Genomic DNA, 12,532 nt, shown 5'->3' with positions numbered 1-12,532 from the left:
GACTGACAGACCACATGTATTGTGATGTATTGAGATCCTGAACCTGGACAGAGATGATTTCAGGAAAGCAACACATCTGCCAAGAGGAATGACTGAAAATATCTGGGTCTGATTTGTTTTTTGAAATTGATGGACTGCTTTATAAAACTCATATAACACACTGGTCATGTATCGTGTTTAAAGACATCATCTAAGTCTATTCATATTCCTGCAGAGAGCGAACATCAGCTGATAAAAGGTTTAGTCCTCCTATCTATAGCTGGATAGGAACAAAGTTTAACGCATATAGTCCGTAACACTTAAATCTCAGTAGTGGCTGCATGTAAACCAGGTCAGAGGCTCCAAATACACAATAGTTAATGAGATAAAGACAAAAATGTAGTGCTGGAAGCCCAGGGGGTAGACCAGTCACTTACACTACACAGTGCAAGGTAGGTGTGTCAACGCAACAAAGACAACAAACCTTATTTAACATAGAGAATGATCTTTTTTATTCTGTTTTATTTTCTATTTTTTTTGTGATACGACTGAAAACTCCAGAACCAGCATTGAATGAACCTCGGTGTGAGATTTGTTGATGAACGTGTCACTCTGAACTGAATGACAAATGAACCAGAATGAAGAGATAAAATAAGATATGCCTTTATTCGTTCCGCAACGGGTAAATGTGGGATCGAGTCGATAATAAATCTATATAGTCATGACTACAGCTACAGTATGTGTCATCCCTCTGTGTTGTGTAAAGTGTTGTACTCATAATCCGTGCAGGTAAGCAGACAGAGGTCATCTGGGAAGCCTTATAGGCCGGGTGATTATCCAGGAGTGTTGCAAAGACAGAGGGAGGGGAAGAGGGAACATAGGTGGGGAGGAGTAGAGGGATAAATCAACAGAAATAGATAGGCCAATAGAAGAGCAGGGCTGATACAGAAGGCCTATAGCAGAGAAGGAGGAAAACACATGAACAGAGAGCCAGAGAGAGAAAAACATCCCACAGACAGCTTGTCAAAAACTAAAAAGGACAGGGGAAGGAATCTCGGACTCCACAAGCAGGATAAGAGATAAAGGAAAAAATGGGCCTGATCATTTTAAAAAGAAAACCAAGTCCATTCTTTCTTTAACAGGATCATAAGGATAACCCTTTCCGAAAGTTATTTTTTGTTTACCTGCTTGGAGTGACACAGCTTAACTGCTGCGCTGGACCTGCTGAGGAAAACACAGAGCCGGAGGAAGGGCACCAGGAGGAGACGGGCGGCCGCCAGGTCGAGCAGGAAGCTTGAGCACAGGCTCCGCGGTGTGATGAGGACGGCCAGGCGGGCGAGCAATGTGGAGGTGCCCTCCTTCCTCCGCCAGCTGGTCAAAGAGACCGAGAAGATGGTGACCTTTTTCTTCAAAGGGGGGTCCAGGGAAGCGGGCTCTGGGGAGGAGGACAGTTTGGATGAGGATGACTTGATGCCGAGCCCGTACCTGGACCATCCCATGTTGGAAAAGCACGTGTCTGAGGGAGAGTCTCAGTCGGGGGTGAGCTACGCCCTTGCGAGCATGCAGGGCTGGAGGGCTCAGATGGAGGATGCCCACACCTGCATGCCCCGGCTAAGAGGAGACCTGACAGAGTGGGGATACTTTGCTGTTTTTGACGGACATGCAGGCACCACAGTGGCACAGTACTGCTCAAGAAACCTCCTGGATCACATCCTGTCAACAGGTACAGCACAATCAGTGGCTAATGACATGAATGTAATTATTAGCACCAATTAGCACTGAGCAAGCTTTTAGTTGTTGGTTTGGAAAGAATGACATCGAGCTCTTGTTCATAGACTGTTTAAATGCATGAATGAATTAATTAGAATACCGCGCAAGGCAGAAAATGTTTGGCATGTGAGCTGTTTAAACTGAAAATATACTGCATTTGTATTTTCAATAAAAGCATAGAAATGATTAATGAGGTCCATAGAAGTAGAACAATACAGATGTGAAGATGAGACGACTAAAATCACACTATCTTTAGAACCATAATGTAAATAATTGAAAAGTTGATAAAAGCACACAGTGTGTTGCATTTTTTCAAATTAAAATCATTTTGTGGTATTTTTGTGGAGAGCAAAGTAATCAAGAGGGTTCAGGGGTCAAACAGGAAGGGATCAGAACATGATGCTGCTGGTGATGTTCATTCAGATTTCATCAGTTTTGAACTGATTGGCTATAAAGAAAATAAAACATCAAATAAGAAAAAATACAATTTAAGAAATACGAGGTTTTTTTTGTTAAATAAAGTATTTTTTCAGCTGTGTATAATATCAGTAACACTATATCAGCTGTATTGAGCTACAGTGTTACTCTCACAACATACTCAATGTCTTCCCTCGCCAGTGTTGTCTTTACTGCACTGAGCCCAGTTTATGTGGTACCAGGGTCCATGTATGTTGGCCACTAAACCAACAACTTAGCAGTGCCTGAAACTACAGTATGTGATTAAGACCAAAAATGTCCCCCTCATGTTCCACAGGTGGGGTTAAAGCAAGCGAGGACCCTGAGCAGGTGAAGGAGGGGATCCGTGAGGGCTTCCTGGACATCGATCGCCACATGCACAAACTGGCTCGCCAGGACAACTGGGACCGAAGTGGCACAACCGCGGCGGCCGTCATGATTTCACCACGTCACATTTACTTCATCAATTGCGGGGACTCCCGCACTCTGCTCTGCCACAGCGGCCAGGTGGTCTTCTACACAGAGGACCACAAGCCGTTCAATCCCAGAGAAAAGGAGCGCATCCAGAACGCTGGAGGCTCGGTGACCCTGCAGAGAGTCAACGGCTCGCTGGCCGTCTCCAGGGCACTGGGGGACTTTGACTTCAAGGAGGTGGAGTGGAGGCCACAGACTGAGCAGCTGGTGTCGCCAGAGCCAGAGGTGTACGAGCTGGAGAGGACGCCAGAAGACGAGTTCCTAATTCTAGCATGTGACGGTGTGTGGGACGCCATCGGAAATGAGGAACTGTGTGCCTTTGTGCGCAGCCGTCTGCAGGTGTGCGATGACATGAGGGAGATTTGTACCCAAGTCATTGACCTCTGCCTCTATAAGGTGAGATGTCAGGCATCAGTGCACCAATGACAAACATACTGGAATACTCAACAGATGTTTGAAGAAGAAACAATTTGAAAGAAAATAAATGTGTTGCCAGTGAGTGATCCCTCAGCATTGAAGGCAGTGGAAAGATTTTCATCATGACCATTACTTGGTATGGAAATCATTTGTAATCTAGAGACAGTACAATTTCAGAGTTCCCTCTCCCACAAATAATAATCATATATATTACAATATATACTTAATACAATGCTACAAAATCGTTTACAGCCAGAATTCTTAAATGTTGACTCCCAGAGATAAATAATCTCACTGGTCAGTGATGCAGGAGACAGTGTTACAGCAGGTGAATTTATGAATGGGAAGCTTTGCTTTAAGAAGGGAGCATAGTGGGCTGGGTCTCTTTAAGAGGGAATTACACTGAGGTTGTTATGCAAGTAGATCTCTCCTGTCTCCTTAATGCCTGTGAGGTAGCGTCTGTCTATAAATAGCTGTATTAAGGCATCCCGAGGACATGGGATAGGAGGAAGGTACATCTCACACATGGCTCGGATTAGGACTGAATGTGAGCTCGATGCACACCAGCTCAGAGGTGTTATCCTGGTCGGGATGTGCTGCTATTTATTTCAGCTGAAAAGGCTTAAAGTACCTGCTGAAAGATTGCATGTTCCAGCGTATAAGGAGAATGAGATTATGTTATACACAACAGACTCAGAGTAATAGCCATGGCCAATGCTGGATTCTTAAGGCCGATACTGATATCAATATTTGAGGGTATAAAAAACTGCAACAACAGTAAATCAGTCAAGAACACTTTTCCCTAAAGCTGATTTGGATATATATCAATAAGCTAATATTTATTTAGACATATAGCTCCATTTCACAGGTGTCTTTTCCCAAAGGCATAAACTAACGCATTTGTAATTTTTCGGACTAGGAATCTAGGAATATCATAATCTTCAAGTACTTAACTGTGGCGTCATAGGAGATTAAGATGTTGTTTACCTAATGTATGAGCACATGATGATCCACCCATAAAACAAAAAAATATCTCCATCCAATTCGGATTGATAATCCTGTACTGTGTCTCCCTCCTCAGGGCAGCTTGGACAACATCAGCATCATCCTCGTCTGCTTCCCCGGCGCCCCCAAGGTGTCACAGGAGGCACTGAAGCAGGAGGCTGCGCTGGAGCAACACATTGACATGAAAGTGGAAGGTGAGTTACTTCAAACTTCCACACTAACCTTTGGCGCTGATGTCGTCTCCCAAATCATTTACATAATCCATACATTTTGATTAAACCCCTTCACAGAAATTATCCAGATGATGAGGTCCAAAGATGAGGACCCCGACCTTCTCTATGTCATCAAATTCCTGGCCGCAGAAGAGATGCCAGGACTTCCACCAGGAGGAGGCATCACCAGCAAGTGAGTCTGAACAATTAACCCCCACAACCCAAAAGAAGGTTTATGGCGGATTCAATGACGGGGAATCAAAGGAGAAATCCTTTAATTTGCTCACACTGTTTCTCTCTCTGCAGGCGAGACTGCATCATCTCTGCATATCAGAAACACATTACTACTCTTAGAACTCAGGAGCCAATGGTAAGACACATGAGACACTCTTCATTCAATTAATAATAATAATAATAATAATAATAATAAAAAAATTAATAATAATAATAATAATAATAATAATATGCCTAATTGACACAAACAGTTTCAGGGATACATATCTCCTGAAAATGACTTATCGTTCTGCTGATTCATTTTTTAACTAATCAATTAATTCATCATTGTGAGAGCTTCTTGATTGGTTGAACAACAAAGATCATATATATATATATTTAGATTTGTGGCATTTCTCTATCTGTGGCATTATTCATAATCATTGAAAAAAATCTAGATGTCAACCTCAAATTAAGTGATTTGTATATTTAGGACAGAAAAACATCTGAGGAGCCAGAACCAAAACTGTTTGGTACCTTTTGCTAAATTTCTAAACAAAATTCAAAAACATTTTAACTCGTTATCGTTTGTCTACCTGCAACATAAAGTTATATAGAGAGGTGCGGCAGTTTTGATGACAGTAACATCGCGTCTTATCTTTCAGGACATTGAGGCATCGGAGGAGGACTCAAATTGAAGCCGTTACTATGGAAACAGACTGACCATCAGCTTCACCATCTCCACGGAGACCAGTTTAGACGCCGTTTACATGTGCGTTTTAGATGAGCACTGAACCAATGAAAAATTCTTCATGTAATATATTCTCTTTGAGTATTTGCTTCGTGGGGAATTAAAGTGAAATGTGAATGAAAAAACCCGCTGTGTTGTAGTATTTAATACTTTTTAATCATACAGAAAGACACTGATGGATATTTAGTAAATACTAGAAGCTTCTGAATGATGCAGCTCATTTACATTACTGTGTGGTACTGTATACAAATTGTACACATGGAAAACAAACTCACACTCATTATCCTTTAGCAAGGCATCGTGCAAAAAGACAAAATAGCAATACATTCTTAAAAAAACAATAACAACAAAAAACGTGGACTTAATTCATGTACTCCACACGTGAGCTGCATGTGTATCAGACTCTCATGATGGAACGCAGGCTCTCTCTGTAAATAATTAGTTTGCACAATGCTGCCAAATAACAAATGTGACACGGACGGCGATGACATGTTAAAGTAAGAACATAAACGTATGCCACGAGAGGAAAAAAGCCAGAGGGAGAGACACAAAAGGAAAAAGAATGCAGAGAGGGCTGGTGACCGAGATGCCGGGGGGGGGGGGGGGGGGGGTCTGGGGCCATACAAAGGAAGAAGAAGAGTAATTCCCAGGAATTAGCACACAGACCTTATTAAACGTGCACCCTGCGGCACTTTGGAGTGGATGTGTGATGTGCTACATCCACATGTGATTTAAAAGTTGCTCTCCTGCAGATCTGTTCAGCCTGATATAGCCCATGGTGGTTTATCCCATAAATATTTATTGAAAATCATAGATAGATACTATAAAATGAATAATTCAAGCCATCAGCAATGTTTTTCCATAAATCTTTCATTTTACATCACTATGTTTGTAACATTAAGAGACACTTATTTTAAATAAACTAAGATAAGAGATACTAAAATAAGAGGGTTTACAGTGGTTTTAGGCTTCATCTGTTTGTATCTGTTTATTAATTTCACAAATAGTATTTTCGTCTTTGGAATGTTACATCTTTAAAATATTTGTTCTATCGAAGCAAAAGTCTACTTCAAATATCAAATATACTTCCAGATGCGTTTTCCGTCAATAATTTCAGCTCTTGATTCGGCTGATTCTTTTGTTTTCCTACACCCCCTGCCCCCCCCCCCCCAAAAAAAATCAATCAATCAATAAAAAGTCACTTAGTGGGGTTTTGCTTGAAATGCGACAACAATTCAAATTCTCCATCAATCATAACAAGGCCATGTCACTACATTTATTTGAATGAAAAGGTGTGCACTTCATTCAGACTAGCAGAAGTTTTTACAACCTTCGGCAAACAGACTGAAACCAAATCATGACCTAAATGTAAGAGCTAGAAAAACACATCTCTCGCCCTGCCTCACATCTATATGATCAATATTGTTGAAAGTCAAAACTAGCAGTCTTTAGGGGGGCTCTCGCTGGCAGTCATGGGTTCTACAGAATGTGTTGCAAGGGTGTGGTGACGCTCGGCACCTCTGTATTAACTGGCTGCGCAGAGCTTTTATTGGACGGTGTCCTTCTCACCTCCTCACTCTTGACAAGTCAGATCACTCAAATATTCAACCGAGGACAGCGCTGCTCTGTCGGAACACTTGTGGACGAAAGTCAAAGAGGCGGAAAAGAGGCAAAAGGACGCGAGGGGAGGAAAAGAAAACGGAAAATGTGAGTCTGAGACTGTAGTGAGATATTGTGGTGTTTAGAGAAGTTACGTGGGGACAGTCAGTGTTGCCTCACAGCAGGAGGAATTATGTTCTCCGGTTTCCTCAACTGACTAACACAGAGCTTCCCGAGGCATCAGCAACCCGCCGGCTGTGGAGGAGTCAGTGGTTGTCTGGGGGCCCCGGGAACCAACAGCTGCCCTCAGCTGAAAACCTTGTAAAACCCTGCAAATCTTTTATTTTATCTTTGGCTTGGGGGGAGCTGAGGATGCCCCAGCCAGAGGGGTTTTGCGTGTCTAATTTTGAAGAGTTACACCTTGAATTTGATCATTTCAGATAATACAACGGGTCTTTGCGGCCCCTCGTTGATATTTTCCACTTGTACAGTTTGTCCGCGTCCTGAAAGAAAATCGAACTTTAGAAAACTCACTGGGCCTTTCGGCCAAACTGCAAAAGTTTGGAGACAGATTTTTCAATGTCCAATCAGGGGCCGGGACACTCTCACCTGACCCGCAGCGAGTCACTGCACTTCAGTGGATTTAAACACCTGCGTGGACCAGGTAGCAGCAGGGGCTCGTGACGGAGCTGCGTGCTGGGGCCCAGTGTGAGCACTTCTCATAGAACTGACAGTTGCGCCAGTGTTATCATCGTCTGTGCTCTCGTGGTTTCCATGGAGCCCGCGGAGGAGACAGACAGCATGGTATGTCCCGGCATGTCCCAACTCTTAACTTCTGCGCAGCAACAGTTGGACCAAACTCCCCCCCCCCCCCCGCATGTTTAACCGAACCTGAAATGACTTTAACCCACCCGTGTCTCACCGTGTCCGCAGACGGGCAGGATGCCGCTGAACGCAGGAGACGCCGGGTACGGCAGCGTGTCGGGCCCCGGGCTGTCGGGCGCCGCGGGCGGCTCGGAGACGGCGCCGCTGCTCATCGCGGTGCCCGAACCGCAGCCGCTCCGGCAGTGGCAGCCGCTGACCAAGGAGCAGCTGGAGGTGGCCGCGGGGGGTCCGCGGTGGAGGAGGCTCCGCTGCTACCTGGTGCTCCTCTTCTGGCTGGCCTGGCTGGCCATGCTCGCCACCTCCGTCGCCATCATCGCCACGAGCCCCCGGCCCGTCGTGACGCCGCTCGAGTGGTGGCAGAAGACGCTGCTCTACGAGCTGCCGCCCGCCGCCTTCAGGGCGGAGGAGGGGCCAGGGGGCATCGACGGTGAGGCAATTGATGATGGAATGATTATTCATAATATGAATGTTTATTTAAATGACCTGTGCACTGCTCCAGTTGAGGCCCATGCGCACGTGTGCCACAACATGTCTGACTCGCAGCCAGGACGCAGTCTGTGATTTGATTGGTTCGCCAGGCTCCTGGTGGTCATTCGGAGGCGTGGCACTTTGTCCAGACTTACCACTGTCTCACATTAATGATGCATCTTTAAAAAAAAAAGAAAAAGGTTTATAGTCTCTATAGGCTGTGACACATTTGTGTTGAGTGTACTTTTACATATTTATTTTGCCACCTTTAAGAAAAAAACTGCAATGTGTATTTCTAGATAATGCAGTGTCAGATTTGCTATGTGGCTATGTGTAAAGATTATTGTGAATAAACAATAATGTTTGTGTCACATTAAGTCACAAAGTGCTTTACATAGCAAAAGTAGTGACAGCAAGATATATTAAATACATAAAATAAGTAATAAAAGCAGTACAATATAAAATACCAAACACAATAAAAGCAGTAAAAAACAAATTAAAACAATTCAAATTAAAACATTTAATAATTAAATAAAATGCCACACATATTACCTACAAACTTAAAATTAGGGACCTGGTACAAACCAAGTTCCCGTCTGAAAAGCCAGGTCTTTAACACAAACTAGTGGTCGCACACTGAGCATGGAGCTGTTGGGGCCCAGTGGAAGTTGTCCACTTTATCACTTGTTTGGTAATGCTGCCTTTTCCTAAAGGTTGGTGGAGATCCAGTTTCCTGTTAAAATTAATTTCTTATTTATGAATGAGTCACAGTGTTAGGATATTGAATGTGACAGCAATGGAAATTTTAACGATTGCCAAACCCAGTTCTGGATTACTGTTAGAATATCTAACAGAGGCCAAAAGTGTGTCGTACTTCCCAAGAAAAAATTACACACTTCCTTTTTCTTCAACTTTAAAATGATAGGCTCATGCAAACAAACTCAAAAAAGGGAAATGAGAAAGCGTTGGTTTGTATTTGCTTTGAAATACAGGATGAGACATCTTTGACCCAATGTAAGAGAAAGTGGGAAATGAAGTAGTATTACAACAGTTTGGTAATAAAAAACACTACATCTGCTACCAAAGCATTAAAAACCCTATTTACACCAAATATTAATTATAAAAGTGTGACAAAAATGGACACAACTTAAGGCGGTTGGGAAATTAAAACTGAAATATAGTGTGTATTATGATAGTAACTCAGTGAATCTTTTAATCTGTCCCATTCCAAGTGCTGTGTGAGCAGCTTCCCTACCTCCGGTCCCTGGGTATCGGGACTCTAATCCTGGAGGGCCTATTCGATAAAGAAAACCTCACTGTGACCGGGGAAAGCTTGGGGACGTTGCCTCAGATACAACATCTGCTCACGGAGAGCAGCAAAGCTGGTGAGTAAAGTTGCAGCCTGCATATGTAGAAAGACTTTCTTTTCCTGCATGATTTTTTAAAATTTTATTTTAACTGGTCTTTCAGGTCTCAAAGTGGTGTTGGACTTCTGTGGATTGAAACTAGATGGAGCAGGAAACAAACCGTCAAACCTCTCGGCCACAGTACATGTAAAACCTCCTCTGCGGTCATGCTACTGAATGAGTTCTCAATCATGCCGACTTTCTAAAACATGATTTTTTTATTTCCACCGCAGCCACTGCGGTTCTGGTTGGAGCAGGGCGTGGCCGGTTTTGTAATCTGTGATACAGATGCAGCGTATTCAGAAAAGGTAAAATGAGGGTTCATTTATGCCCTTGACATTTCTCATGAGCAGCGTTTCCAATAAAATATTTACATTTCAGACTCTGCTGGATTGGAGAGGTGTCTTCAGGGAATTTAGCAGTCAGGAGGAGAAAAGGTATGTGCAGATTTGGATAGATGTTTATTCTGTCATAAAATATGAAATATCGCGGCAGGTTTATTGGACACTGTGCATACCTGCATATCTCTTCAGGATTGTGGTGGTGAGACAAACACAATACATCCTGCCTCCTCTGAACAACTCGAGTCAGACCAACAAGATGCTGGTGGATGTGGTCATGAGGTCAATTCTGCCATCTTCACATCACATCCTGTCTGCCCGGGAAGTGGCCGATGCCATAGAGACGCACCTGCAAATAAGAGAAGATATATGGCCAAGCTGGACAGTAAGACAGTGTATTAGATGACGTAGTCTTGTGGTGCTGTTGAACTGCATTGTGTGGTGTGGACAAGTGTTCCTATTGTTTTGTCCACCTCCTTAAAATCAATGAAGGCAGGCCAAACAACAGAAATGCCTATTTGTCTAATGCAATGCAGGTTCAACAGCATCACAAATGGCAGCCACCAAAATGGCGTCTGAAACTGAACTTATGAAAGCCAACGGAAAGTAGACAGTCCGTCAACCACAGCTTTACATTAGGTGCAGTTTAGCCAACTGCTTTCCAATTATATATTTTATTTAGCAGAAGAGTTTCATTCAGAAGAACATGCAATGTTTTAAATACTGATCAGATTTATTGATGGTGCAACTTTTTATTGTTATAGCTTGAAGTGAATGACGTGTAATCTAGTATATAATTTGCCCTTTGATTGAGACATGTTAACAACTGCCTTAATGTGTTTCTGCAGGTTGGAGGTAAAGCGTCTCATGACTTGAAGAAGTTACTCCTTGTGTTGACGATGACTCTGCCTGGATCACCTACAGTCCAGTATGATGAAGAAATCAACCAAACACAGGTTAATAAAAAAAAACATGCTTGAAACTTTGATTAACCATTTTAAAAGTCACTTGTTACCAAATAAATTTTCTGTGCCATACAGAGTGCATCTCTAAATGTGGGCTCATCAAATGGAGAGAAGAATGACTCATCAGGCACTAATACAGTGAGTGATAAAACCAGCTCTCCCTCTACAAACCCCCTAATAAGTTGTATCCACTGAGTTGTTTAACAAGTGAGTTATATAAAGCTGTGGTTAGAGAAACAAAGGATTATAAAACAATATTTCAATTTCTGACATGCCTCTCTCAGGACAAGGAGAAGGAGAAACGTACAGCTGTGGCTCTCTTTACCTCCCTCAGTCACTCCAGAGCCAGAGAAGAAGCTCTTCTGTACGGCAGCTTCACCTTCCTCCCCTTCAACACCTCCACTAACTCCTCCTCCGCCTCAAACTCCACTCTCGCCTCGCCTTCCTCTCCCCTGATCCTGGCCTTCCTGCGCTCCTGGGGTTGCGTCCACTTCCTCGTTCTGCTCAACATCGGGCCTGAGCTGCACACTCTGGATCCCGCCTGGGCCCCGAGTCTGCCCGCGGCCGGAGTGTTTGTGGCCAGCACAGGGATGGACCGCCTGGGGTCGACATCTCTGTACTCGCTGGAACTGCGGCCTCACGAAGCCATTGTCATCAAATTGTTTGAGTCAGGAAGCTACTCGTAGAGCTTCTCTGTTGTCAGTTGTGCTGAGATCAAGGTGCTGGTGCTTTCCTTTTTACAGAATAAGTTCAGATTGCTATGTGTTCTGAAAATAAAAATTAATATATGTTGTGAGTGTGTGTATAATTTGTTGTCTTCACAACATAAGTCAAGTTTGTTTAGAATGCACAGTTTAAAAGGTGCTGAACAGAGACTTAAATGAATGCACGGAAAGTCGGAACTCCAGGGGTTTAGATAACTTTATCCAAGCAGACACAGAAAAGCTGTCTTTTTAATATCAAAGACACTTTGGAATGTCATGGATAATTTGTAAGTATGAACATGTGGCCTGTATTATAATGTAAAAGGAAACCCTCCCTGCAGTGGTATTGCAATTTCTCACAGGGAGGGAATCTTTTGTTCACTTAAATTTGGCGTATGAGGCTTTGCAGGGATTTACAGGATATTAACCTAATAATCTGTTTTGACACTTTATACTTTTTCGGAAGAGTGATTTCCTGAGGTGTATCTGGGACATTTTCTCTTCCTCTCTTAGAAGTGTTACACTGGTTAACCACACAGTGGTGCTACAGTAATATAGTCTTTGCTCTGCTGTTATGATTGTCCATATCTTAGAAAAAGTCTGATGTCAAAATTAAACTAAATAATGGTAAACCAATACTAACACAAATACTGTTTACATAGGCAGTCATCATTCAGCTCTTGAATTAAGTGTTGTTAATGTTGAATGTCATTTTTATTCCTCCATATTTCCCACACCAACCTTCATCCTTTATCAGTATTAACACTTCAGCTTGCTATTTTGTTGAATCACATTTGCTGAGTCACTGTTTCAAATGTAATATTTTACAGAAATTAACAATCTCTTTAAGAGCCTATAAGAACCTATCCTGACATAGCTTTAGTTTA

The 12,532-nt window shown here is 42.9% G+C and overlaps 2 protein-coding genes across 5 annotated transcripts; both read left to right on the top strand.

Moving 5' to 3' along the window:
* Positions 1-923: 923 nt before the first annotated feature.
* On the top strand, positions 924-5,563 carry ppm1na (protein phosphatase, Mg2+/Mn2+ dependent, 1Na (putative)). Its single transcript, XM_035623744.2, has 6 exons — positions 924-1,702; positions 2,504-3,075; positions 4,178-4,295; positions 4,392-4,506; positions 4,620-4,683; positions 5,192-5,563. The coding sequence occupies exons 1-6, from the start codon at positions 1,297-1,299 to the stop codon at positions 5,222-5,224; spliced, it is 1,308 nt and encodes a 435-aa protein (XP_035479637.1). The 5' UTR covers positions 924-1,296; the 3' UTR covers positions 5,225-5,563.
* Positions 5,564-6,802: 1,239 nt separating this feature from the next.
* Positions 6,803-11,737, top strand: si:dkey-202g17.3 (4F2 cell-surface antigen heavy chain). Of its 4 annotated transcripts, XM_035623737.2 has the most exons (11): positions 6,804-6,984; positions 7,468-7,680; positions 7,810-8,188; positions 9,462-9,614; positions 9,700-9,782; positions 9,869-9,943; positions 10,017-10,072; positions 10,169-10,361; positions 10,825-10,932; positions 11,017-11,079; positions 11,226-11,737. In XM_035623737.2, the coding sequence occupies exons 2-11, from the start codon at positions 7,651-7,653 to the stop codon at positions 11,625-11,627; spliced, it is 1,542 nt and encodes a 513-aa protein (XP_035479630.1). In that variant the 5' UTR covers positions 6,804-6,984; positions 7,468-7,650; the 3' UTR covers positions 11,628-11,737. The 4 variants fall into 4 exon arrangements, with proteins under 4 accessions (XP_035479631.1, XP_035479630.1, XP_035479632.1 ...); XM_035623738.2 differs by having other exon boundaries at positions 6,803-7,680; positions 9,700-9,776; XM_035623739.2 differs by lacking the exon at positions 7,468-7,680.
* The last annotated feature ends 795 nt before the right edge of the window (positions 11,738-12,532 follow it).

The sequence above is a fragment of the Scophthalmus maximus genome, chromosome 11 (genome assembly GCF_022379125.1).
Source record: "Scophthalmus maximus strain ysfricsl-2021 chromosome 11, ASM2237912v1, whole genome shotgun sequence".
Classification (NCBI taxonomy): domain Eukaryota; kingdom Metazoa; phylum Chordata; class Actinopteri; order Pleuronectiformes; family Scophthalmidae; genus Scophthalmus; species Scophthalmus maximus.
This window is presented reverse-complemented; position numbering and strand designations above follow the sequence as displayed.

Excerpts from the sequence above, each read along its gene's own strand:
- ppm1na (XM_035623744.2), top strand. The coding sequence starts at position 1,297 with ATGAGGACGGCCAGGCGGGCGAGCAATGTGGAGGTGCCCTCCTTCCTC. Across the intron at positions 1,703-2,503 it reads GGATCACATCCTGTCAACAG|GTGGGGTTAAAGCAAGCGAG; the intron begins GTACAGCACAAT and ends CATGTTCCACAG. Across the intron at positions 4,684-5,191 it reads TTAGAACTCAGGAGCCAATG|GACATTGAGGCATCGGAGGA; the intron begins GTAAGACACATG and ends CTTATCTTTCAG.
- si:dkey-202g17.3 (XM_035623737.2), top strand. The coding sequence starts at position 7,651 with ATGGAGCCCGCGGAGGAGACAGACAGCATG. Across the intron at positions 9,944-10,016 it reads ATGCAGCGTATTCAGAAAAG|ACTCTGCTGGATTGGAGAGG; the intron begins GTAAAATGAGGG and ends TTTACATTTCAG. Across the intron at positions 11,080-11,225 it reads ACTCATCAGGCACTAATACA|GACAAGGAGAAGGAGAAACG; the intron begins GTGAGTGATAAA and ends TGCCTCTCTCAG.